The 26399-nt window shown below is 36.1% G+C and overlaps 2 protein-coding genes across 2 annotated transcripts in view; both read left to right on the top strand.

Annotated features, from left to right (window-relative positions):
- Window positions 1-885: 885 nt before the first annotated feature.
- LOC137400838 (uncharacterized) lies at window positions 886-2325 on the top strand. The gene has a single exon (XM_068087180.1). It carries the CDS (start codon window positions 886-888, stop codon window positions 2323-2325), a length of 1440 nt encoding a protein of 479 aa, XP_067943281.1.
- A 3499-nt stretch (window positions 2326-5824) lies between these two features.
- The window catches only part of LOC137401228 (2-oxoadipate dehydrogenase complex component E1-like), a 43400-nt gene continuing 22825 nt past the window's right edge, over window positions 5825-26399 (top strand). Inside the window, exons 1-14 of the mRNA XM_068087632.1 lie at window positions 5825-5879; window positions 9362-9566; window positions 10366-10489; window positions 11568-11850; window positions 13275-13386; window positions 13976-14073; window positions 14731-14794; window positions 15937-16010; window positions 17084-17227; window positions 20507-20622; window positions 21824-21985; window positions 22341-22446; window positions 23412-23513; window positions 25453-25584. Coding sequence (XP_067943733.1) covers window positions 9425-9566; window positions 10366-10489; window positions 11568-11850; window positions 13275-13386; window positions 13976-14073; window positions 14731-14794; window positions 15937-16010; window positions 17084-17227; window positions 20507-20622; window positions 21824-21985; window positions 22341-22446; window positions 23412-23513; window positions 25453-25584 — 1659 coding nt within the window. The 5' untranslated portion in view covers window positions 5825-5879; window positions 9362-9424. The remainder of the gene's footprint in view (window positions 5880-9361; window positions 9567-10365; window positions 10490-11567; window positions 11851-13274; window positions 13387-13975; window positions 14074-14730; window positions 14795-15936; window positions 16011-17083; window positions 17228-20506; window positions 20623-21823; window positions 21986-22340; window positions 22447-23411; window positions 23514-25452; window positions 25585-26399) is intronic.

Genomic DNA, 26399 nt, shown 5'->3' with positions numbered 1-26399 from the left:
GTTGATATTGTTTTTGGATGGTAATAGAATTCATCACTGCAATAATTATTCTTCAATTTTATGACTTCACCTACCAGACTTTCATCCTCATCAGTTACAAATTCGGTGACTAAACTGATATTGCTTTGCCATGCTGCTCAGTTGGTGTATTAGCTATAATGAGTTTACCAGAAATTTCCCATTCATCCTAACCACAGACGAAAGTTGCCTGCATTTCTAATATTACGATTTTATTGTGGATATCAATGAACAAAGCTATTTAACTTTGCGTTTTCGTTCGTTATGACAGTTTAGTTTCGCTCATTAATTTTTCGCGAGAGGATTTAACCGCGAAAACGCGAAAGTTAGATGCCGCGAATACATAAGTGTCCTAGGATATATCACTCATGCGCAGTGACAATCACATGGAGCATAGAAAAACACACACATGTTAATCAGCTAAATGTTATAGGTATATACATGTTATCTAGTGCCGGGGGCCCGTGTGCACACTCAACGACCATCATACTCTACATAGTAATTCCTAGGGTGAGTCAGACATACACTGCATAAACATACTACTCACCATAATCAACTTTCACTCCACAATTTAAGCCATTTGTCTTTCACACAATACTTCATATTGTTTGTATGTTGTTTTCTCATATTGTTTATATGTTGCATTTTTTCATGTTGGTTTGTGTTGTGTTTGCTTTGAGATTAACTGTTTTTAATTGCTTTGAGATTATGTGTCCTGTTACGCATGCGCAGTAAGTTACATGCTGGAGATAAAATAATAAAAGTTGCTTTGCTTAATAACTTTCTTGATTACTTTTGATCTAAGCCATCCAGGCTTATTAGTGACTATTAACATTCTATACACATATAATATTGGCGACGAGGATAATGGCAGCTGGGTTATCAATTCCTAGTTTTGAGGAGGGAACAGAGATAGAGTCCTATTTAGAGAGACTGGATTGTTATTTTACTGTAGCAGCTACTGATGATGCAAATAAAGTGCCTATACTTTTAATGGGACTCAGTGCTACCCAGTATCAGACTCTTAAGGATCTAGTTTCACCTACAGTACCTCGGGAAGTTGCATATGATGATGTACAGCAGCAATTAATCACTCACTTTGGTACTCCAAGAAATGAGCGCCTTGAAAGAACTCAATTTCGTAGTATCTCTAGAGCTGACAATGAAACCATCAGTAACTTTCAAATTCGTGTCAGGAAAGGAGCTAAATATTGCAACTTTGCAGGTAGATTGGAAGAAAATTTGCTAGAACAGTTTATATCGGGAGTAAATCATAAGGTTCTCACACGCAAGCTTGTTGAGGATGCTACTGTTACAACCTTAGCTGGTGCTATGAGAGTTGCCGGGACAGTACAACTGCTTGAAAACAGAGAGAATGCTTTGCTTAGGCCTGGTACCACCACAACTGATGTGGTTGCTCAAGTTACCCAATCACAACCGAAGAGAAGCTCCAATCGTAAATCGAAGGGTACGGCTGTTAGTAGTACCAAAGTAGTCTGCTTCCGGTGCTCTAAGGAAGGGCATAAAGCTAATGATGAAAACTGCCCTGCTCTCAAGAAAACCTGCCGTGACTGTAATAAGGAGGGACATTATTCTGGTGCTAGATACTGCCGTAAATCGAAGAAGTCTAGTGCAAATGCTATCAGTGAGGAGCTTGTGGTTTCTGATAATACGCCTCAGTCGACTTCATCTCTGGACAGTTTTAACCATGAGTTCGCAGTAAGCAATGAGCATGAGTTTAAAGCTCCTAAGTGTAGTGCTCTACTCGACGGTAGGAAAATAACGTTTCTTATAGACTCTGGAGCAGTAGATAACATTATAGATAAAAACACTTACAATACCATGAGTGGCTATGTAGACCTACAGCCCCCTAGTAAACGGCTGTTCGCGTTTGGTCAATCGACACCTTTAGATCTGTTAGGTCAATTTAGTGCTAGGATTACTGTAAAGTCTGTTTCTACTGATGCTACATTTTTTGTATTCAACGGTAATGCCTGTAATCTAATTAGTGCTCATACTGCTAGTAAGCTCAGTGTTATCAATGTGAATCATAACGTCTGTAGTTTGACTGAACATGGTAGTGGTAATTTAGAGACTTTTGTAAAGGCCAAGTATCCCGAGTGTTTCAATGGTGTTGATAAGCTTAGAGACGTGCAAGTTAAGTTGCACATTGACCCCCATTGTGATCCTGTGGCCCAACCTGTCAGGCGTTTGCCGTTCAGCTATCGTAGAAAGGTGGAGGATGTGTTGACAAAGTTGTTAGAGGAAGACATCATCGAGTCAGTGCAAGGTGTTGCCTCCACATAGATTAGCCGCTTAGTTGTAGTTCCTAAGGCTGGTGATGACATTAGACTCTGTGTGGACATGCGGAGGGCTAATACGGCAATTATTCGGGAAAGATACCCTGTCCCAACAATACAAGAGATATTGGTAGAGTTGAATGGGGCTAAAGTGTTTTCGAAGTTGGATCTAAAACAAGGGTTTTTCCAGAGCGAACCTGAGCCTGGTTCTCGAGATATTACTACATTTGTTAGCCATGTTGGGTTGTTCCGTATGAAAAGACTGGGTATGGGGGTATCAGCCGCCCTCGAGGTGTTTCAGTATACGATACAAAAGATTCTCAATGGTTTACATGGTGTTTTGAACATGGCAGATGATATTGTTGTGTACGGTAAAGACGCTGATGAACATAGAGAACGTTTGCTGCAAGTCATGACGCGCCTGTCTGAGTGCGGTCTCACTCTGAATGATGCCAAATGCAGTTTCGGTTTGTCATCAATCAAGTTTTTTGGTCATGTTCTTTCTCACTCTGGTGTGTCTCCTGATCCTGCGAAAGTTGAGTCAATCGTGTCAGCCACTGTCTCAGCCTTGAGACAGTGGCTGAGCTGAAAGGATTTCTAGGATTAGTTCAATTTGTTGAGAGATATGTTCGTGACTTGGCCACAGTTTCAGCTCCATTGTGGGGTCTGACCAAACGATCTGTCTCGTTTAAATGGTCTAAGGTGCACCAAGATTCGTTTGATAAGGTCAAAAGCCTAATGGGAAATGCTGATACACTAGCATACTATGATAAGGGTGCCCCTACTACTGTGGTTGCGGATGCTAGTCCTGTGGATTTGGGTTGTGTTCTGTATCAGAGTCAAAGTCAAGGTGGTGTTGCTCGAGTTGTCGCGTATGGTCATAGACGTCTATCGGATGTTGAATCCCGATACTCCCAAATGGAGAGGGAAGCTCTTGGTTTGATGTTTGCCTGTGAGCATTTTAAGATGTACCTGTTAGGCACCATGTTCAGGCTAATAACGGATCATAAGCCGTTAGTAAGCATCTTTGGAAAGCCTACGTCGAAACCTACTCCGAGGTTAGAGCGGATAAGTTTGCGACGTCAGTTTTTATTTTACTTTGGAATATAAGCCGGGTTGTCACAATATTGCTGATTCCCTTTCTCGTCTCAGTGTATCGAAAAGTAACGCTTCAGGGCCTCTGAGTGATGATTCATTTATCTGTTCCGTTGCTCAGGTGGCTGTCCCATGCGCCATGAATTGACCGGACATACAGGAAGCTGCCAAGTCCTGTGATGAAACGAAAGCGATAGATTTAGCTATCAAATCAGGTGATTAGAGGTTGTGTTCGGCTATTGTCAAGTCCGTAAGAACAGAATTGAGTAGTTGTGAGGGTGTTGTACTTAGAGGTGATCGGATCTTTGTCCCAAGTAGTCTTCGACAGCAGGTTCTCAGCTTAGCCCATGAGGGACGCCAGGGGATAGTTAAGACTAAGCAGAGGCTTCGGCTTAAAGTCTGGTGGCCCGGAATCGATAGATGCGAAGATTTTGTGTCGTCAGTGTATGCCCTGCCAACTTGTGAGCACCAATGGTACCCCTGTCCCAATCACTCCCACTAAAATGCCCGACGGTCCCTGGAAGTTTTGTAGCATAGATATTCTTGGTCCGCTTCCAGATGGTCGTTCTGTCGTTGTGTTGATTGACTATTTTAGTCGGTTGTTTGAAACTTCGTTTCTGAAGAGTACTAAAGCTGACACTATTGTTTCGTTTCTGGAAAGCATCTTCGCTTTATACGGGTACCCTGAATTGTTGAGGTCTGATAACGGTCCCCAGTTTGTGTCCCACGAATTCCAGTCATATCTCAGTCAGTGTGGTATTCAATGGATTTCTACAACCCCCCTTTGGCCCCAAGCGAATGGCGAGGTCGAGCGAGCAAATCGAACTATTCTGAAAGTTCTCAAAATTGCTAAGGCTGAAGGAAAAGACTTGAAGAAAGCCCTAGTAGAGTTTTCAATGGCATATAAAGCCACACCACACACCGCTACTGGTATGAATCCGTTTGCATTGATGTTTGGTCGTGAAATGCGCACAAAACTACCCATGTTAACTGGTGATCCACCCAGTACTGTCGATGAAGCCAGAGATCGGGATGCGCAGTACAAAGTAAAGATGAAAGAATATGCAGATAGAAATTCTAAAGAACAGTCAATTGGCCAAGGTGATACCGTAGTGATGAGATGTGAGGTCAAAGGTAAACTTGATACTAATTATAGCCCAGAACCGTATCAAGTAATCGATGTCCAAGGGTCTGACATGGTTTGTTCTAGTCCTAATGGCCGTGCCATCAGGCGGCATGTGTCGGTAGCTAAGAAGATTGATTCGAATACTCCCCAAACTCCCGTCGAGTTAGTCCCTGAAACTACCACCCCTCGAGTTAGCTCGCGAGAGCGGAAACTCCCATCGAAGTTCAAAGAGTTTGTAATGTCTTAATGAGTCGCTTTGAGTTCCGGTGCTTGGCCTGTAGTTTAGGTCTTAACAGTTCAAATATATTATACTCATTTACCGAGGATTACTCGTGGTTTGGAATTTTGTATTGTTCGATACATTTATTAGTTTACGTTTTATTACGAACTTTTTATAATAGTCCCGGAGAGATGTTGTGTTTGCTTTGAGATTAACTGTTTTTAATTGCTTTGAGATTATGTGTCCTGTTACGCATGCGCAGTAAGTTACATGCTGGAGATAAAATAATAGAAGTTGCTTTGCTTAATAACTTTCTTGATTACTTTTAATCTAAGCCATCCAGGCTTATTAGTGACTATTAACATTCTATACACATATAATAGTTTGTATTGTTTTATTATTCTGCTCACACTCAATACCTTTGTCCTTTTGTGTTCTAGATCTGTCACAGTCAGCTGATAGGCTTCGATGTCATTAATACTAGGCTAAATACAAATCAGTCGTACATATAATACAGCTACACAATCTTACACAGATTGCTTATTTATGATACAATTTTTTAAGCATCAGATACTAAAAGCAAGCTCATTACTACAACAGTTACTGGGAAGACAATGTATGAGTATCTATTATCGAAACTACAGATAAACTGTAAAAACCGCTTTAACCGCTATATGAATTTGTCTGACACATTGATTTGGTTGAGTATGTCAAAAGACGGCATTGTATAGCTCCCCTTCGTCATTATGCAACGAGCGTACTACCCATGGTTTTGACTGAAGTTCCACGCTACTACACCGGATCAGCTAATCCTGTTCTATAACACATGTGTCTTACGAGCGCATGTCTCAAATCGAACGGTAGCCGCAAATTTCATACAAGTCGCCAGTCTAGATTCATCAATGATGCGTTTGTGGTAAAAACGCTGTGACGTCTATTTTGTTTAATAATGCGACGCATATAAAATTTATAGACGACAACTTTTAAAATGAGCGAGTTATAATGCGATTTCTGCTAAAGCCTTGACCTAGTGAAAGACCCAGAGTCATATTGATAGCCGTGAAAATCATTTGCAGCTACTAACACTGGATTATTTTTAATTACTCTGCAAAATTATATGGTAATGCATATTACGTTAACAGTCGAAATGTAAATAAATTTTGATTCAATCGTGCTCTATCACAATGTTTTTTTTTTCGGAATTAGGCAATATTGTCGCTTCGACAATGCGACTCAAACTGCAGCTAATGATTTTAGCACATCAGAGTTCGTGTTGAAACAGCGTGATAGCATTATTTAACTATCATCTCACAATGCTATAATCTGCTATACTTATACATGTAATTAAGACACGGAATGAAAATATCATATTAATCAGACATCGTCAAGTACTTGTACATTAAAAAACCATTCAACCAAGAGCTCTAATCTGAGTAGCTTTAAAGAGCATAAAGTTCACTGCTTATGCCATTGCAGTTTTACATAAATAACGAAAGAGATAGTTTAGTCAATAAACACATTGGATAATACAAGTAGAGCCACCAAAGATAAAATTAGCATTACAGAAATCATTGTCAACAGCATTAATCATTTTCCAGAGTTATTATTGCTAAATTATGCTATTCTTTAATAAAATTTACTCTGCCGGGTGTTTTTCATAAAAACTTGCTAGGCAAACAGACCATGACTATTGTAGTTGAAGCTGTTTTTATTTTGAAATGTTTTTGTTGAAGTTACAATAACTTATATAGTGGTATGTGAGATTGTTCCAAAATATAATCAATTGCAGTTACACTTCAACATATAATGTTAATCTGCACTGACATTTGTTTGATATGCTGAAATAGTTGTTTATAGAAGCAAAAGCTTTTATCACAACTGATTGAGTTTTGTTTATTTCACTCTACTGCCCAAACAACCACATGAAAAATACTTCAAGTAATCACATATAAGATGATATAACAAATGCATTACATAAACCCTGTAAACTTTCAAGTTTAAAAACTAAATCCTATGTAAGTAATTGCATAATTAAAGTACTATTAATTAAAGAAGGTTTTAATTTTTACATTGTTTTCATATTAAAGACAGGTGAAGATAGAGGTCACCATACAAATACATAGCTAGTCTAATATATACTTCAGAAATATTATGAATTGATATAACTTATTTAATTTATATTTAATTTTATCGATTTAATTATCACGGCTACTCTTCACATCCAGCTATTTTCAAAATTCTTAGTATTACTTTCTTCTTTATAATAATTGTTATACATCTCTTGAAATTAAAAAAAATTGATTTGAAGATATTTTCTGATGTTTTCTATTAACTTGTTTTTAGTTTTAAGCAAAGCACAGCCAACTGTATTTTTTTACATATACTACCATTTGCACTAGCCTACATTAAATGCATAATTTTATAATAACAAAGAAAAGTATGAAGTACTTTTTTATAGTATTTGAGCAATGTAGAACCATACTATTTGAAGAACTGCATACATATATGTACATGTATATCTATTTACAAGACTTGCAATCTTTCAAAAAAATTTGAACTTCAAATGTTGACAATTACTTTGCATATCAAAACAAATATTTGTTAAAATTGGACAGTTTGTTGGTTTAAATACGGCCAGAATTCGTATAATGTAGAGTATATCAAATTTAAGATTTTAAATCTGGATTGATTTCAACATAACACCTGTCATCACATAAACAATTTTTGGCTTGCACATTGCTATGGTGTTGGCATAGTGCATTCAAAGTCTTGCATGGTTTGTTGAGGCTGTTCTAAAGTTTTGTAAAACAATATTTTCAAGATAACTGTCATAATTTGTAAGAAATAATAGCTACCTTCGCTCAATCATTTAACGACACCATAAATCTATTATCAAGTCAGTTTCCAGGAATTGTGTAATTACCAACGTGTTTAATGCTCTCAAAAATGGCTGACACTTCCATTACCGAGACACTAAAGTTTGATTTTTAGTCTGTATATGACTGGTAGCTGACATAAGTCTAATCGGGACCTAGAAGATGTTTTCATCATGCCGGCGGCTTATCTCACTCATTCCAAAATAGAATATAGATAAAGCTATAGCTGTTAAAAAAGGACAGGCATATTTATTTTTGCAAATGTATGTTTTCATGTTGTTCTTCTTAGCACAGATATTGTCTAAAAGATTTGATTTTGACGAAATCAATGAAAAATAAATTTAAAGCAAACGTTAGCTATTTATAGTTATAATATTAAGCATTGCAAGATGTTGGAATGATGTGTCTTAGGCATTCTGCCCATTTTTTTCCGACGATGTCGTGAATAATATTGGCATTGTCTTTGAGAATGTTTTAGCATGATATAAAGAAATATTTAAAATGTTTCAAAACACTACAAACTAAAGCTCGTTGGTTTGGTAACCTATATACAAGCTCAATGGTGTAATAAAAAAATCTCTATCAACTCGTATAAGTGATTGGAACTGTCGACTGTATAGCGACTTTTCCATTTGAACTAGTTGCTTTCGTAATTCTGGGTTTGAGTGTAACTGACTTCACTTAATACGAAATTTTATATGTCACATAGTATGGCATTATTTAGCTTATTACTGAGCAGATGCCGAAATTATACAGCTTTGCAAAATTGAGTAAGCAACACTTGAAGTACCATCAGGCAAACAGAAATCCATTGGAACCTCTAAATTTAGCTAGAGCATGTATCAGAAAATAGAATAAATAATTTAACTCAATACATCGTTCAAATATATGGTTTTATGGTTATGATATTATTTTATTGTGGTACTTAACGATGTACAACAGTAACGACTCAATCATGTTTATAAATGGCGAAGTAATTCAAACTGTCAAGGTTACATTTTCTGTTTTGCTGTTACCATGTTAATGAAATGAACATGATTATATTGTTGAAGAGCTGACCAATAACTCTTATTCACCCCCAACTCACAATACCCTATATGTTTCTGCCAGGCAAAATTTGTAACAAAATAGCTGAGATAAAGTTTGGCCATTAGATACAAAAATGTAAATGTTTTGGGCTTATCTTTAAACATACTGAGGAGTTACACTAAGTAATTGCAATGCATCATGAATCACTCCCTGGTCAATCCTCAAATTATCATGAAAACTCAACTTCAAGTGTATAATACTTATTCTTTACTACTCGTCTTTGCAAATGATGTGAAAGAAATTCTTATCACTCCTCCAAATTGTTTACTCACCTTTTTTTACTGTCCGTCAAAATCGACAATGACTTGCATCTTAATGATGCATGCTTGGCTCAAACAGTATGGTAGTGTAGAGGTGACCCTGTTCTCAGTATTTACCATTTGTGGAACTGTCAGATTAACCTGAAGGAATGCATTTCGCAACACGTCCAGTCTGACAGAGCCAGGTTACTCATATAATGTACCAGATAAGCTCATAAAAATTTTTTTGGTACGCAGTACATTTTTCTATCTAACAAGCATTCAGTTTATTGTGTACGGAAACTAATCACGTTTTGAAATTATTCACTGTCTTTTTTGCGATACCATGATTTAAAACACTAATGCTAGACGATCGTCAAATAATCTCATTTCTGCAGCAGGAGGTCAGTTTAAACCTGAGAAGATGTTACTGTTAGTCTAATGCTGGATACAACAAACCAATGATGTCCCTTTTACGAGTAGCTGGAAGACTTTGGTCACATCATACTCTGTCAAGCAGAATTGTGTGTCAAGAAATACGAGGCTACAGAGCTGAATCTGCTGCATTTGGCTTTAATCCTAAAGCCCAGCAAGCAGAGTTGGGTAAATAATATCAAACTGGCTTTATCCTAGCCACGACAGCAATTGTAAAGCTTTTTATGTTTTGGTTGCAGTTTAGACCTGGTGCTAGTACACAACCCACTTCAATCTGTCGGTTGTGTTTATGTTCTGTTATAATTCGTTTATCAATGTTATTTTTTAAATTGTCATGATGTTTCCTGATTGTTATCATTTTATTTTTGTTATCGATTGTTCTATCATTTATGCTGATTCTTGAACGAACTTTTTGTAACTACAAAATATGATTTGACATCAATAATTTCTTCTCTAGTATTTAACCATGCTTGATTTACTGCTTAGCTTTTGTTAACTTAGTACTTAACTCTTCTTAACTGATTAATTAACTTTTCTTAACTTAGTGTTAAAGTCTTCTTAACTTTTCAAATAATGCCCGAAAACTGAGAGAATGTTCACATTTGAGACGCATTCGATTTCTGCTTCCTAAATTCACTCAGCAGATCTTGTGTTTTTTCATGACTTTTCAAATTACACGTTTAGCTCAGTATTGTCATGAAGTTGATATTAAGTTGATACTGTAATGAATTGTAGAAATGGAAACTCAAGGTCGAAGTAAAATTATTATTATCCAGGCTGATTTATTTAGTTTCCTAATAGCTTGAAGAAATGGACGTCTCTGTAAAATACTTCACTTAAAGTTAATTAGAGATGCATAAAACTTGGTCCTATAACAAGTCTGTTCTTTAGCTCTTCTTTAGACATGATGTCTTGCAATGTTGTTTTATGGATGTAGCTACTATAATTTGTCAACGTGTATTTATAGTCCAAGATAGTGTTGTTGTTACAAAGGATACAGTGCCAATTGTTTCGCTGGTGAAAGCCTACAGAGAACATGGACATGCATGTGCCAGAGTGAATCCACTGCTTGAGAGAAAGGAACTGCTGAGGTACTCTAACCATTATTCTTACTTCGGCTTCCATAGATGTATTTGTTAACAAACCTACACACGATCATAGTTATTTGCTTTTTGTCGTTATGTTATTAACTACACAATATGTTCAAGAGTTTCTCCAACTTCCGTCAAATTTTGATCTCATGACTTGGAGGTTTTTGTGGCTTGACAGCAGTTTTGCTATCGGAACTTCATTAAACAATATTAGAAATGCAGCTCTTTTTCTCTGGTTCATTGAATGAATGTGAATCTCAAGGGATCAATGGCGTTGTCACGATACAAATCCGGTTGGAGGCCTGATACTAGTTCTAGTGAAAGTCTAATTCTTTTATTACATTGTGTCTCCTATTCTTTTCTTCTCTAATTTTTGACACTTCCCTTTCCACCCTCACTACACCATCTGTTTTCCTCCCTTTTCACCCTCACTATATCATCTGTTTTCTGCCCTTTCCATCTTTACTACACCATCTGTTTTCTCTCCTTTCCCATCTTCACTACACCATCTGTTTTGTTTCTTTTCCATTTCACTATATCATCTGTTTTCTGCCCTTTCCATCTTTACTACACCATCTGTTTTCTCTCCTTCCCATCTTTACTACACCATCTGTTTCCTCTCCTTCCCATCTTCACTACACCATCTGTTTTCTCTCCTTCCCATCTTCACTATACCATCTGTTTTCCTCCCTTCTCATCTTCACTACACCATCTGTTTTCCTCCCTTCCCATCTTCACTACATGATCTGTTTTCCTCCCTTCCCACCCTCACTACACCATCTGTTTTCCTCCCCACCTTCACTACACCATCTGTTTTTTTTCTCATTTTTACTACACCATCTCTTTTCTTCCCTTTCCATCATCATTACTTTTCCTATTCTTCCTTATTTTACATCCCAAAATTATTCTCCTATCCTAATTACACTAATTTTCTCTTTCCCACTATGTTTCTTTTTCCACTCTAATCTTTTATTTGCTTATTTTTGTCAATGTTGACTTCCTTCCCCTTTATTTTACCACTCGTTTCGTTCTGTTTTTCACTTCAATACTTTCTATTATGTTTATGATTGTCTTACAGGGATGAGCCAGTACGCCTGCAGGACTTTGCTCTCTCCGAGTTTGACTCTGTCCAAGAGGCTCTACCAAAGGGTCACCCACTGCTGTCCGAAGGCACTTCCTCAGTGGCTGCCTTGAAAGCAAGACTGGATGAGCTCTACTGCGGTCACATGACTGTAGAGGTGGCACACATGCTAGATACTGTCGAACAGGAATGGTTTTGCAGAGAATATGAAAGGATTTCTCAGCTCAACATTGATGAGGATACTAAGAAGGAGGCAGCCATCTTGATGAAAAACTCTCAGGTGAACATTACGAGTAAATCAGTCCACCTTTAAATTCTCTATGATTGTTCTTAAAATCTCCAACACTTGGTTTAAGTTCGGGTGAAAAGTGGGTTGACACAAGGTTATGTTTATTAAGGGTTGTATACGAGCACCGCCCTCTTGAACAAATGTTAACAGTATGTTATATCTATAATGGTCACTTACCAGTACAGTAGATGCTCCTATAACGAAAAATTAACTTAATATAAAGAATTTATGTAAAGTTTTCACTTTCTATTATGTAAGAAATTCTATATAACGTAAAACGTCAAATCGGTGCAAGTTCTCAAATTCGATTTGAATAACGAGTTTTCCAAAATTAGCCTTAAAAATAACATTTTCTCTCTTGCCACGCTTGAGAGAGAAAACTATGTATATGGATATCTCTATTATATACACTAGTAGCGTTGTATTCTAGTGTACCGTGAGAGATCGTCACGAGTGCCCATAAAGTACAGATAATAAGTAGCTGCGCAATGATTCAGAAATGCAAGGTGATCGATTGTCACAGTTGTTAGAGTGTCCCTCTACCAAGCTGAATGTCATGAGTTGGTATCTCGTTGAAGTCAATGTTTTATCCTAACCTCTAACCCTGGCTTCACAAAAATGTACGGACAGATAGACACTTCTCTTAGAATAGTAAATATATATTTTTGCTTTACTTTGTTTTAGATAACAATAGTGTTTGTTTTGGCATGTAACAACAAATTTTGATGATTTCTAATGCCAATATAAAGGTGTACATACATACATACATACATACATACATACATACATACATACATACATACATACATACATACATACATACATACTAGTAAACGGGTTATTAAGTCAGTAGATCTGCAGTCAGTGATCTGTTCCATAGCCTTTCACATAGAATACATTATTAAACAACCAAGTGACTACAATTTTTTTCATATGGTTGTTTAAGCATTTCATTATAATTCATTTGCATCGCTTCCTTATATCTATTTGATAACTGTTAGTCCTGTGTGAGATGTAATTGCTGTGTTGGTTAGTCCTGTGTGAGATGTATTTGCTGTGTTGGTTAGTCCTGTGTGAGATGTACTTGCTGTGTTGGTTAGTCCTGTGTGAGATGTACTTGCTGTGTTGGTTAGTCCTGTGTGAGATGTACTTGCTCTGTGTTGGTTAGTCCTGTGTGAGATGTTCTTGCTCTATGTTGGTTAGTCCTGTGTGAGATGTACTTGCTGTGTTGGTTAGTCCTCTGTGAGATGTACTTGCTCTGTGTTGGTTAGTCCTGTGTGAGATGTACTTGCTGTGTTGGTTAGTCCTCTGTGAGATGTACTTGCTCTGTGTTGGTTAGTCCTGTGTGAGATGTTCTTGCTCTGTGTTGGTTAGTTGATGCTCACATCTTTAAAGTTGATTTCTTATTTTTTTAGGTATTTGAGAACTTTGTTGCCTCAAAGTTCACGACAGTGAAGCGCTACGGAGGGGACGGTTGTCAAGCCCTCGTACCACTACTGAATAAAATATTTCATGAGTCTGTAGCAGGTAAAATGAACTTTACCGATCGGTTTACATTCATTTGAATCGGTTTTGATAACCATTCACGATATTTATCATCTCTTCATTTATATTTTGGCATTTACTAGATGTTTAGAATCATTGTATGCAAAAGACTTTCATATGAAAATTTCTCACGCTTCACATCTATTTTTGTTGTACACATTGTCTTCTTAGATATTACACCTTTTAAGTTAGATATGGATAGAAATAGTTAAAAGCCGATTTTCTCGCCAAGGCAGCGTGTTAAAATGTGTGTGCTGATAAACTGAGTTTCATTCGTGACTGTACTTGTAACGGCATCAGTCTTTCTTTGGAGTAAAAGTGGTGGTCTGAAGGTGAGTTCTGGTACAGCTAGTAACACTGAGAACTTCTCATGGCACCTTGGCAGGTGCAGATGTGTACATTGGTACAGGCTTACTTTTGCATGAGCTGTTTTTGGTGTCCTTCTGTACAAAGATATACAGCTGTTTTTGGTGTCCTTCTGTAAAAAGTTATACAGTTCTTTTGGTGTTCTTCTGTACAAAGTTATACAGATCTCTTGGTGTCCAGACAGACTTGGTGACATGCATTGCAGGTGGAGTTGAAACTGTAGTTATCGGTATGCCTCATCGAGGTCGGCTCAATCTCCAGTCAACACTAATGCAGTTACCACCTGTTGAGATGTTTAGAAAGGTTCGTTGTTCTGTTTACACCGATTTTAGTATTAGCTTATGTGCAAGGCTACCGAGTCTGTATATAAAATACATGTAGATATTGTGATATAGATGTGATAGATAGACATAGATGTGGCACTTCAGCTTTATTTTCCAATTTCCAGAAAGTTTTTAAAACAATTTTTTGCTCGAAAGTAAGCCCGATATTTGCTATTCATACTCCAAAATCAAACCAGAAATAAATTAAAAATTTTTTTGTTATTTAAGGTAAAAGAGGGTAAACATTGCGTTGGCATATTCTGTCTATATATATAACTATATAAATAAGTATAATTAGTTATTATACATTTATTTTCAAAAGTAATTCTATGAGTAAACATGAATAAGATAACGTAAAATTTAAAGCTATAAAATAACTCTACACTAATAATAATAAGTGGGGTAGTTGTTTAGATTAAAACTTATCTGGAAAGTCTAATTCTTCCTCACCACCTGTTTCCTTGTGTCGCTAGTCGTCCACATACACCATACATACATATATGTAGATGGTAGTGAGCTACCTGTATGTACCATTGTACTAGCTGTATATATATACATGTATATATATCTTCTTGTACATGTATATAGGACATCGATTTATATAGACTATATTAAGCTTAGCTCGGGGCTGTTACAGATGAAAGGATTTAGAGAATGGCCTGAAAATATTGACGGGTGCGGGGATGTTCTCTCACATCTTTGTAAGTTTGTTTTGAATCTCACTCTAATTTTTCTTATTGCTGACGATTTTAGGTATTCATTTGTATCTCTAAGACCTGCGTTATTATATAATCTTATTTCTTTCCAGTTAGTTCCTCTCTTACTGAAGGAGGGAATGCAGCTATAACTGACCCAACGAGGGTTATCTCTCTCTCTCTTATCCTCACATTTTTAGTTCGTAACAATGCCATTGTTAGGGGCTTCACTCATCTTATGACACCCAAATTTACACTAGTCAATGGAAGCTACTAACTGGAAGTTATTATCTGTGTATTCTCTCATGTTCGCATAGACACCTTGTAGATAGTCATCATTTATGGTCTTAATCTCACCTCATTCCTTCACTCTATCTCCTGATTTATTCTCATTTCACTTTTTCTATATAAGTATTAAAACTGCTGTAAGAGCTAATTGCCAAAATAGTGCCTTTACAAGTACATCTTCAATATCTGTATTAGACCAGCGGTTGGTATAAGTTGCTCTCTAACTAGTACAATATGAGGGAAGAGCGTGAGACAACGTGCACCTGCATATAAATCTACCTTCTCTCCATACTTAATAAATCTGAGTTCGAATCTCGTATGATGCATTCTTTTTCCTAACTTCCAACTGTGGCTCTCGAGAGACGGGCGGATGGACACGGCTCTTATTATAGTAAAGATTTATGTCTAACTTTTTCTTTACTCTATACTTTAATATTTGTGTTACAAACTGGTTCAACGCCGATTCTTCCATTAGAGACGCAAAGCGTACCACTCTTTAGTTGTATGCGGTTGACGTTTGCTTAGTGAGCTGTTCAGGTCAGGATGTTTTGTGTCTCTTTTCTACTTACATCTTCCTAGTCCGAGGTTTACTGAACAGCTCAATCTATGTTGAATATCATTATAAATAATGGCTGCCATGTCTACACAAGAGACTTGTTTGCTAAAAATCGCTCTCACTTTTAGCGTAACAATATTAAAAAGTCTGTGTTTTTTATGCGATTTGTCCGTACTTCTATTTGTTAAATCAGTCAAATTGTCCCTACTGTTTATGATTAATTGTGTAAAGAACTTTTGATTTGCTGTATTTATCAAGTGTACTGTCTGTCTATATTCTGTGTGTGTTTTTCTTTGTATTCCAGGTAATAGCGTTACGCTACGTTACAATGAAGGCAACCTGTATGTTAGCATGATTCCCAACCCGTCACATTTAGAGGTTTGTGTAGCAGCTTCACTCAGCTAGTCATCAATAGATACTACAATCAGTTGCTATTTATTCATGTTGAGGAAGAGATATATATGTTGACATGAAATAGAGTTATTTTGGATTTAGGCTAATTTTTGGTATTTCGAGCACCCAATGAAAACAATGAAAGAGAATACTCAGACTTTAGCTATTAGCTATCTGAGAAGCTTTTATACTTGCTGAGTTTATGTTTGCTTGTAACCCTTTTTTCCTTCTGAATCCTCTTCTCCTTCTCTCACTCCTCTCTCACCTTATTCTCTCTCACCTTATTCTCTCTCACCTTATTCTCTCTCACCTTAGTCTCTCTCACCTTAGTCTCTCTCACCTTAGTCTCTCTCACCTTAGTCTCTCTCACCTTAGTCTCTCTCACCTTAGTCTCTCTCACCTTAATCTCTCTCACTGTATTCTCTTTCACCCTATTCTCTCTTACCCTATTTTCTCTCACCCTATTCTCTCTCACCCTATTCTCTCTCACCCTATTCTCTCTTACCCTATTTTCTCTCACCCTATTCTCTCTCACCCTATTCCCTCTCACCCTATTCTTTTTCACCCTATTCTCTTTCACCCTAGTCTCTCTCACCTTATTTTCTCACACCCAATTCTCTCTCACCCTATTCTCTTTCACCCTATTCTCTTTCACCCTATTCTCTTTCACCCTATTCGCTTTCACCCTATTCTCTCTCACCTAATTCTCTCTCACCTAATTCTCTCTCACCTTATTCTCTCTCACCTTATTCTCTTTCACCCTATTCTCTTTCACCCTATTCTCTCTCTCACCTTATTCTATCTCACCTTATTCTATCTCACCTTATTCTATCTCACCTTATTCTCTGTCACCTTATTCTCTGTCACTCTCATCACATTCCCTCACCTTTTATCTTTTGCTTCACTCTGTACCCTTCCTCTACATTGCCGCCCTTTTTAAAAGCCAGCTAATTATTAGGTTAGATAATAGTTATTTCTTTAAAATCCACTTCTTGTTTATTGTCTTGTTTCTTCCTGTAGCGCACAGATCAGCCATTACATAAAGTTTGCTATTGCAGGCAGCAAATCCTGTAGCAGTCGGTAAAACTCGGGCTAAGCAAAGGCTGGCCAATGACGGGGATTACTGTTCTGACAATGACGGTGGATTAAGTCATAAAACCCTTTGTGTACAAGTTCATGGAGATGCCGCCTTTTCTGGCCAGGTAGGTGTCTTGTCCATAGAGTAATCTCCCCCTAGAGTGATAACTGTGCATTCAACAACACGAGCGTTTCCGGTGCCAACTAGGAGCGTTTAGGCCACGCCCCTTTTTTGTGCTAGTCAGTCGTAGTAATTGACAGAACGATAACATCAGCCATGAGAATGATCATGAATTTCCACAGTTAAGATAGTAATTATTGCTCATATTAAAGAAATGATGATTATAGTTTATCACTCTAATATGTGCTTATTATTTAAAGCAATTCAATACCTACATGCATTGCAAAGGCACTGAATAGATAGTGTTAAGTAAGTGAGTTAATGCAATCAGTTACTCCAATGATATACAGCCCCCACACATAGGGGGCTGTATATCATTGGTTACTCATAGATAAGATAGATAGTCATACTGGGGTTGTATTACATTTGTGTGATGGGAAGCTAATCGACTGCCATCAACTGAAAGTATTGACATTGTATGGTGATAGAGTGATTCATTGACCCACAGTCCACAAACAGTCCTTGCATGTAATATTAGATTTCAATACATATCAATCAAATACATAGACTAGCTTGAAGCAAATATGTCCACTAGTTAGTAGACATCTTTGCTTGATGTAAGCAAGCGAAAAGCTTGAAAGAGTGGCAAATGTTGTTATATGTTAGATAAAAATAAATTATACTTAATTATACTAAATTATAATTATTTAAAAATAAAATAGGCTTTCTTATTACTTTATTTATTAAATAATTTTTTATTGTAATCATAGCTAAACAGATTATATTTAGCCATTACTTGCTAATTATTTTACATTTAAACACATTTACAGTTTTTTTTCCTAATTTATTTCAACAAAACACTTCTTTTATGATATGAAATTTAAAAGTTGTAGTTTTTTAAAAAAGCTTGAAACCTTTACGGTTGTTTTCTTTTTCCTCTTAATTCATTTGAACTGCTTAAAAATATTTTTTCATTATATGAAGTTTAAAAGTTAGAATGGTAAATGTTATATAAAAATAAATTTTCTGTCCAAAGACTTTATTATTACTCGGGCAACTCGGGTAGTACAGCTATAGGTAGTTGATGGCAGTCGACTAGCTTCCCATCACACTAATGTAATACAACCCCAGTATGACTATTTATCTTATCTATTAGTAACTGATTGCATTAACTCACTTACTTAACACTATCTATTCAGTGCCTTTGCAAGTCATGTAGGTATCAGGGATTACGTGTATGTCACAATTTCCATTTCCATAAAATTTCCATAATTTGTTTTCATATTAATTCCATTTCCATAACATTTCCTTACTTCATTTCTATATTATTTCCATTTCCATAACATTTCCATAATTCATTTCTATATTATTTCCATAAAATTTCCATAATTCATTTCCATATTAATTCCATTTCCATAACATTTCCATAATTCATTTCCATATTATTTCTATTTCCATAACATTTCCCTTCTTCTTTTCCATAGTATTTCTATATCATTTCCATAATTCATTTCCATTTCTATAACATTTCCCTACTTCAATTCTATATTATTTCCATAACATTTCCATATTATTTCCATTTCAATAACATTTCCATATTATTTCCATTTCAATAACATTTCTATATTTCTAAAATAAAATTTCCATATCCATTTCCCTAAAATTATGGAAATATTTATGTTTATGGAAACAATGATATACAGGGAGGCTGTATATCATTGCTGTATGGGGCTGTGGGGGGCTGTATATCATTGATGGAAATGGATATGAAAAAGTAAACATTTCCATAATATGTTTAGCGATCCCTGGTAGGTATTGAATTGCTTTAAATAATAAGCATATATTAGAGTAATAAACTATAATCATCATTTCTTTAATATGAGCATTAATTACTATCTTAACTGGAAATTCATGATACTTGTTTAACCCTTCTCATGGCTGATGTTATTGATCTAGTCAATCACTACGACTGACTAGCACAAAAAAGGGGCATGGCCTAAACGCTCCTTGTTGGCACCGGAAACACTCGTGTAGTTATCACTCTAGGGGGAGATAACTCTATGGTCTTGTCTTCTTCATTTGCTAACACGTCTGTACGCTCTATGTACAACAATTGTAGTAGTTTGTTAGTTTATGAAGATGCAAGTAAATTAAACATCAAGTAGACAATTGCTCCTTAGAATTAATATAATACGGAACTAATAATTGTCTTGATATCACTCTAGAGTTAAAGAACAGATTATAACAAAGTCGTATTTTCTTGATGTTTAGCGTCTTTACGTAGTTTGGTCCAAACTAGTACGTACTGTAAACATCATGTAGTTTGCAAGTTCGCTGAGTACGATTATGTGAACACATCATGTAATTTCCCTATAAACTAAATTAATATAAATTTCAACCACGGTTCATCTCCTGACAGAAACATGGACTGCCATTTTCTCTTCAGCAGATAACTAACTTTGTAGCTTCAATTTTGTCACTTTTGGTTTCCAAGGATTTTAGCAAAAGATTTATGCATCTCTTTATATTGTTTATGTTATGTATGATTGTGTCAACTAGTATATTATCATATTACCCATGCGTGTCGTTATTATATTGTCATATGCCTTATTACTCATATATGTTAATTTTCATATTGTCATATACCATATTACACTATATATTGTATTATTCTTACATAAAGTTGTCACTTTTTGAATTGTGTAAGCAGGCAAATCTGGCATTGCCCGGGTGAGAAATACAACTTCATTTTCCAATTTTCATTTGTTTATTCCAGTTCTTTTCAAACAAATGAACACAACAAACATATAAATAAGAAGTCTATCTCTGATTATGACATTCAGTCTGAAACTTTAGAAGGTGGTTGATTAGCTCAGTTGGTCAGCTCTTTAGTCTAATAAACAGAAGGTCATGGGTTCGAACTCCATATTGGTCAACATTTTAGTCATCTGATTATAAGATTGTATTTAGCGTTGTGTTCATTCGCCAAAATGTCTTTTTTGGCCTTGACGCCCCTTGGTGGTGACCACAAATTTTTTTGCGCGTAAAACCTGGATGAGTATCAAAGAAAACCACGTACAATTTTCTACAGATCATTTAATTAGAAGTTAGTTTCTATAGAAGACAAACGGACAGACAAATTATATATAGATGAAGCAGTTCAGAACCTTACTGACTCGGACCTTGAAAACCTGACCATGTCCTGGTTGAAGAGACGTAGACATGCTGTCAGTTTCAAATGTGTGAAGTCAGTGTCTACCCTAACCACCTCTTTGTTATGTAGGGTGTACTGCAGGAGACACTGGCCATTAGCGGCGTTCCTCATTACAATGTTGGGGGCAGCATTCATGTCATCGTAAATAATCAACTTGGTTTCACCACTGAGGCTGAGCGAGGCAGGTAGGCACTTTTGTCAATTTATATGAGATGTTTTTTTATCTCAACAGTAGAAGGAAACAAGAGACGTACAGGAGGTACAGGGTTTTTTATGGTGAAAAATTTAGTGACTGTTTTGTTGCCTAGTAAACTCAAGAAATGACTTGGAGAAATAAGCTTTATTCGCGGTCATGAGATAAGCGCTCTAATTCTGTTTATTTCTATGTACATGTATAGCTATATGGCTGATTATAGCTGCTTATAGCTGCTGTATGCTGGGGAACAGTCATGGTCTACTGGTCTAGAATTCTGATCTATGATCAACAGGATGGGGTTCAATTCCCAAAAAGTCCACTGGTGGTGAGGGGCATGACATCCAACATTAAATTTCTCTCTAAAATTGAGCAAAGAGAAGTTCAAGGTTGGATCTCCAGTCATAAAGGTTCCCTTGCCACTGGACTCTAACATGTCCAGCTAAGATCACTGAGCAACATTGCTATTAAAAACAAGCTCAGCGTCTGCCTGCGTGAAGCAGGCATCAACCTGATTATTTGAGGGGCTGCTCACACAGATAGCATTGTGCATTATACATTAGCATTTTGATTTATAGAGGCTAGCAGTCCTTGGTTGATACTAGTATTAGATGGGTTGAAACCAGGCTTGTTGTAGTACTTTCTCTTGTGCCATGTGCTGTTTGTTTATCTATATATAAATCTCAAAGTTTGTTGTCTGTGATTCGGTCTGTCCGTCTATAGCTGTTAGTATCTAGCAATGACAAATCCGTGTCGCAAAAGACTCGATCTTGGGACCTCTTGTTCTCCAGGCTATTACCTAAATAATTCAGCTACACGAGGTGCATTGAGTTCATAGGGCGATATGATTCGTTATCTGGGTTAAAATACGCATAGCACTCTGCGTTATGCAACGACACTAAAGCTTGTTCTCACAGCTATTATTTGTAAGTTACCTTACTAGCTTACTCAAATTAGCTATCAGCAATGTGCCGGGCTAATGGCAAGTTGCAGGCAACTACATTACCTGTCACTGTTTATAAGCCATTTTTTTAATACCCGTGCAACGCCTGGAAATTGGCTAGTTGACTAATAAAGATGTTGATAAAAAGATCTTTTTTGATTGTCATTTTAATTAAAGTACTTAAAACTTTTGATTATTTCCCCTGATTATTTGTACAAAAAAGTGAGCTGGTTAATTGTTTTCTCTGTAGGACATCGGCGTACTCGAGCTGCGTCAGCAAGATGAACGCAATTCCAATCATACGAGTGAACGGAGAAGATCCAGAGGCTGTGATGAAGGCTGCTATGGTTGCTGTTTCTTATAGGAACACGTGGGCCAAGGATGTTATGATAGACATGATGTGTTATAGAAGGTGAGCATATTGGTGGCTAAGGTGGGGTGGACAACTTACCTCACATTCAGTCGGATTCGTGAAATATTTTGTAAAGTTTCAGTTCACCGTGCATCGCCTGATCAATTTAATTTAAATTGGAGTTATTACTTTGCTTTTAATCATCAAGTCTTTTATAGAACTTTCTGGTTATGGGTTAGTTCTGAGTCTGTGATACCATAGATGTGAATTTGAGCATTTAACCTAGTTTACAGAGTATTTGTCTTGTTGAAGTTTTTATCAACATAGTCAGAAGAGGTGCATATCCCTGTGATTAATATATTTCGGATTGCAGTATATTTTGTAGTCTGCTTTTATTTATTGAATTGTTTGTAAGGTATGGTCATAACGAGTTGGACAATCCGTCGTTTACTCAGCCTACCATGTACAAGGTGATTGATGCCATTTCACCTTTACCTGATAGATATGCTACCGATATTATAGTAAGTTGTCTTCTCTTGACTTTTTAGGTTTTAAATGTCCAGTTTTAATTTCAGTTGTATAGTTATGATATTCAGCTGCTCCGGTCAGTTTAACAAGTGGTAATTGGTGCATTTTTTGTTAGTTGGCATAAACATGCAATCTGTCTATATATATATACATGTATATATATATATATATATATATATATATATCTCTCCCTCTCCTTCTCTCTCCCTCTCCTTCTCTCTCCCTCTACTTCTCTCTCCCTCTCCTTCCCTCCCTTTCTCTCCCTTCTCTCTCGCAGTCAGTCGTTTTGACAATGACTATCTTATGGCTCTATCATTGACTTCCATGCAGCTATGTTTTCTGCCTTGTCATCTGTAGAATATTGTAAACCATTTGCTAGCGCCATTGGATATATCACTTAATATCTTATAGTATTCAGTTGATTACTCAAAAAGAACCTACATTTAGTGTTGTTAAACTCGGTAAAGACTGACTGATTCAGCCCATCTGCAGCTATTATTGTGTTATTATTGTAGTACATGAAACAGAGGATACAATACAACTAATTATAGATATTATTTTCTATAGTATATATAAATTAAAAGTAATAAATGTAATAATAAGTTGCAATGATCAACTAAACCATATTAATCTAATACTTTATATAGATTTGCATATATAGATACATATAGATACATATATAAATAATACATATATAATACATATAGATAATATTTTATAATTAATTAAATACCGTTTTAAACTAATAATTGTGAGCAATTATCAATAATCAATTATGATCAATTATTAATAATTATATGTGATCAATTACTGCACCCTATTATTAGTACCATATTCTGCCACTGAATATGGATTACTAGATGTACAATGAACATCCAGTGCTGGGTTATTAAAATATGGTGTAAGGCATCACACAGTTAGACACACTATAACATAGTGGTTTCTTCTAACTAACCAGGCAGAAGGCGTCTGCTCTAAGGAGGAAGTGGATAAGGCTGAAGCCACATGGAAAGACTACCTTAATAAACAGCATGACCTCTTAGAGACCCATCAACCCACCGTATGTTGTTCCTTTCATATTTGATTAGGTAATCTTCCTTGCTGTTGTCTATTTCCTGGTTTCTATATAACACAAACTTGAAAGTGGGTTCAACCTACAATGATGGAAATACTTCGTCAATAACATATTTTGGAGTTGTCACGTCACACTTACCCATTCGCTTGTCACGCTAGTTTCAAACACCGCATATGTTTTTAGATTTCATTTTTTAATCATCAAACCAGACAATCAGGCAAATAACAGGATAGCAAATTTATAGAAAAGGGATCTTGTGTGTAATATTGGTGGAATTACTTGCAGTAATGTTACTATGAGAAAATTCCTCGTTTTACATAGCTAACTATTGCTAAGGGCTTAGAAAGAGTCATGCAAATAGATTGCTTTTTGGGTTTTAGTCTTTTAGTTTCATTTTGATATTGAGTCAAGATTTTATGTTATCACAGTAGTGACTGCTAGTTGAAGATTATAGTGCATCATTCTTGTTTTATGATGAATTGCAGCCTATAGTTTAAACTATCATAGATGTATAACTTTTTGAAAACTGTTGCTAAATATAGAGTCATTGTTATCAGTAGAGATGCCCCGATTCTAAATTCATCAGCCGATTCAGATACCGATCCGATATACTGATTCTTATTGAAAAATGATCCGATTCAGATCTTTTGTGTTGCATAGATAATTGTTAGTTTTATTATGCAAATATAAATATAATGCAAAGAAAATATAAATATTAATGCAGTTATTTGTTTGTATTTATGAAAAAATATATATTCACATACTGGCATACCGTGCATGTAGTAGCAAAACAGTCCATGTTTCTTGTAATTTATAATTAATAATAGTAATTATTGTTAGTGATACAGCTCTCTCTGTGATAATGAAGTCTCTCTTCTATTGCTGAACGAACTGCTGCACCTGTACAAGTTTAGAGCAAATCAATGTTTCTTTTAATTACTATTAGTGATTCAATTCTCTCAGTGAGACGTCTTTATCTTCTATCACTATTAATGTAGCCAGTCGTACTGAAGAGGGACTCACTTGCTATAGATGATGGAGGACAGACTATATACCAATAAGCTACTGGGGTTACCGCATTTTGTGTGATACAAACGATACATTATATCGTCAGGATCAAGAGAGTGATAGATAACTTTATGCATCGACTGCCTAAATTACTTTCGTAATGCTAGTAAATGGAAATATTACACTGCATTCTTGTTTCCCATCTTTGTTATCTTGTTCGTGATTAGCTGCAATAAATCTTATCGCTGTAATTGGGAAATACCACACTTTGTGATTACGTCCTGACTAAAGCAAAAATGTTCCTCAGCTGTGTTGATGTTGACCAGGCTATAGACATGAAATAAATTGTGTGGCAGGCTCAGAATTCATTAGGTAAAAGTAAGGAACTTGCAGCTGATGGTTTTTATTGGTGTAGCAGGCTAAAATACTGTTTTCTGCTAAATGGTTGATCTGTAAAAATTATCTGACGTTTCAGATTTTTTAAGAAAAGATTGGCCGATACCGATTCAGATACTTGACACCCATATTGGCACCGATACCGATTCCGATACCAAAATGGGGGCAACTCTAGTTATCGGTGCCTGAAAAAATAAAAATCTGTGGTATGGAATATTTTTTCTATTATAATTTTCTATTAGAACTGGCCAGAAATATATAAATGTACAAATGAAGGAATGGATTAGTTATAATAGTTAGGAGTTGTCCTTTCTCTTTATCATTCCTACCAACGTATAGATATAGTAGTATAATACTTGAGTGAGATATAATATAGATATTTATATATACTGTCGAATATATTTATACCTGTATTTATATATTATCGATATATATATTCCTGAGTATTATATATATAATACTGAGATAATATAATAATAGTATTACGTAAATATAAAATACTGAGATACATGCAATGCAGGCCAGGCATCTGGAGAAGCAGTGGAGTGGACTGGTGCAGCCGTCTGCTGATAGAAGCACCTGGGACACTGGAGTCAGTGTTGATCTCCTCAGATATATAGCGGCAAAGTCTGTTTCCATTCCTGATGATTTTGTAAGTTGTTTGCAATTTAGTTTTGTTTTGCTCTACACTCCAGTGTCTGGTAGTTTATAAGCTATAATAAAGGGAATGTGGCAAAGACATTCTATGCAGTTAGTGAAACTCACTATAGGACAGACAGGGTTACTTTAATCAGAAGTTGTATCCTCGTGGAGTAATATCTGATCATTCATCACTGGTGCATACAAGCAGTAGAACTGGTCTACGGCAAGCGTGGATTTCTGTTGTTATAGTTACTAGCAGTCTAGTGTGCTGTGAGATATCATTGGGTGTAACAACTAGCTGCGTAATTAAAAGTTGATGCTAGGAGGTCGATTGGCCCAGGTTGTAGAGTGTCGGTCTACCAAGCTGCAAGTTGCAAGTTCGAATCTCATTGAAAGCAATCTTTCTAATTCCTAATACCCTTATAATTAAGATGTACTCAACTGCCTTATTACCTAACAAAAGTAACTTGATATGGACCATGCATCACGTAGTATCACGTCGTTTTTTTCTATGAAGATTTTGTAAAACTTTGTTTAAGATAGTCTAATATACGTATATGTCAGGAAAAGGAAACCTGCTGCAAAAATAATTAGTGCATTCTTATTGCTTCTAATCTTTCAGGAATATATATATTAATATATAAATATAATATATTATGTTAATAATATAATATAATGTATTACATAATTAATATAATAATACTATATATTTGAAATACGCTATGTGGTGTATCCACGGGCTAGCCAAGTCAGGCACTCAAGGATTTTCGCCACGCACATACAAAACAAAAACAACAGGGTAGACCCACTTTTCGCAGTCTTCTG

This window comes from Watersipora subatra, chromosome 7, assembly GCF_963576615.1.
Source record: "Watersipora subatra chromosome 7, tzWatSuba1.1, whole genome shotgun sequence".
NCBI lineage: Eukaryota > Metazoa > Bryozoa > Gymnolaemata > Cheilostomatida > Watersiporidae > Watersipora > Watersipora subatra.
The sequence above is the reverse complement of the archived record's forward strand: the minus strand, read 5'-3'. Positions and strand labels throughout refer to the sequence as shown.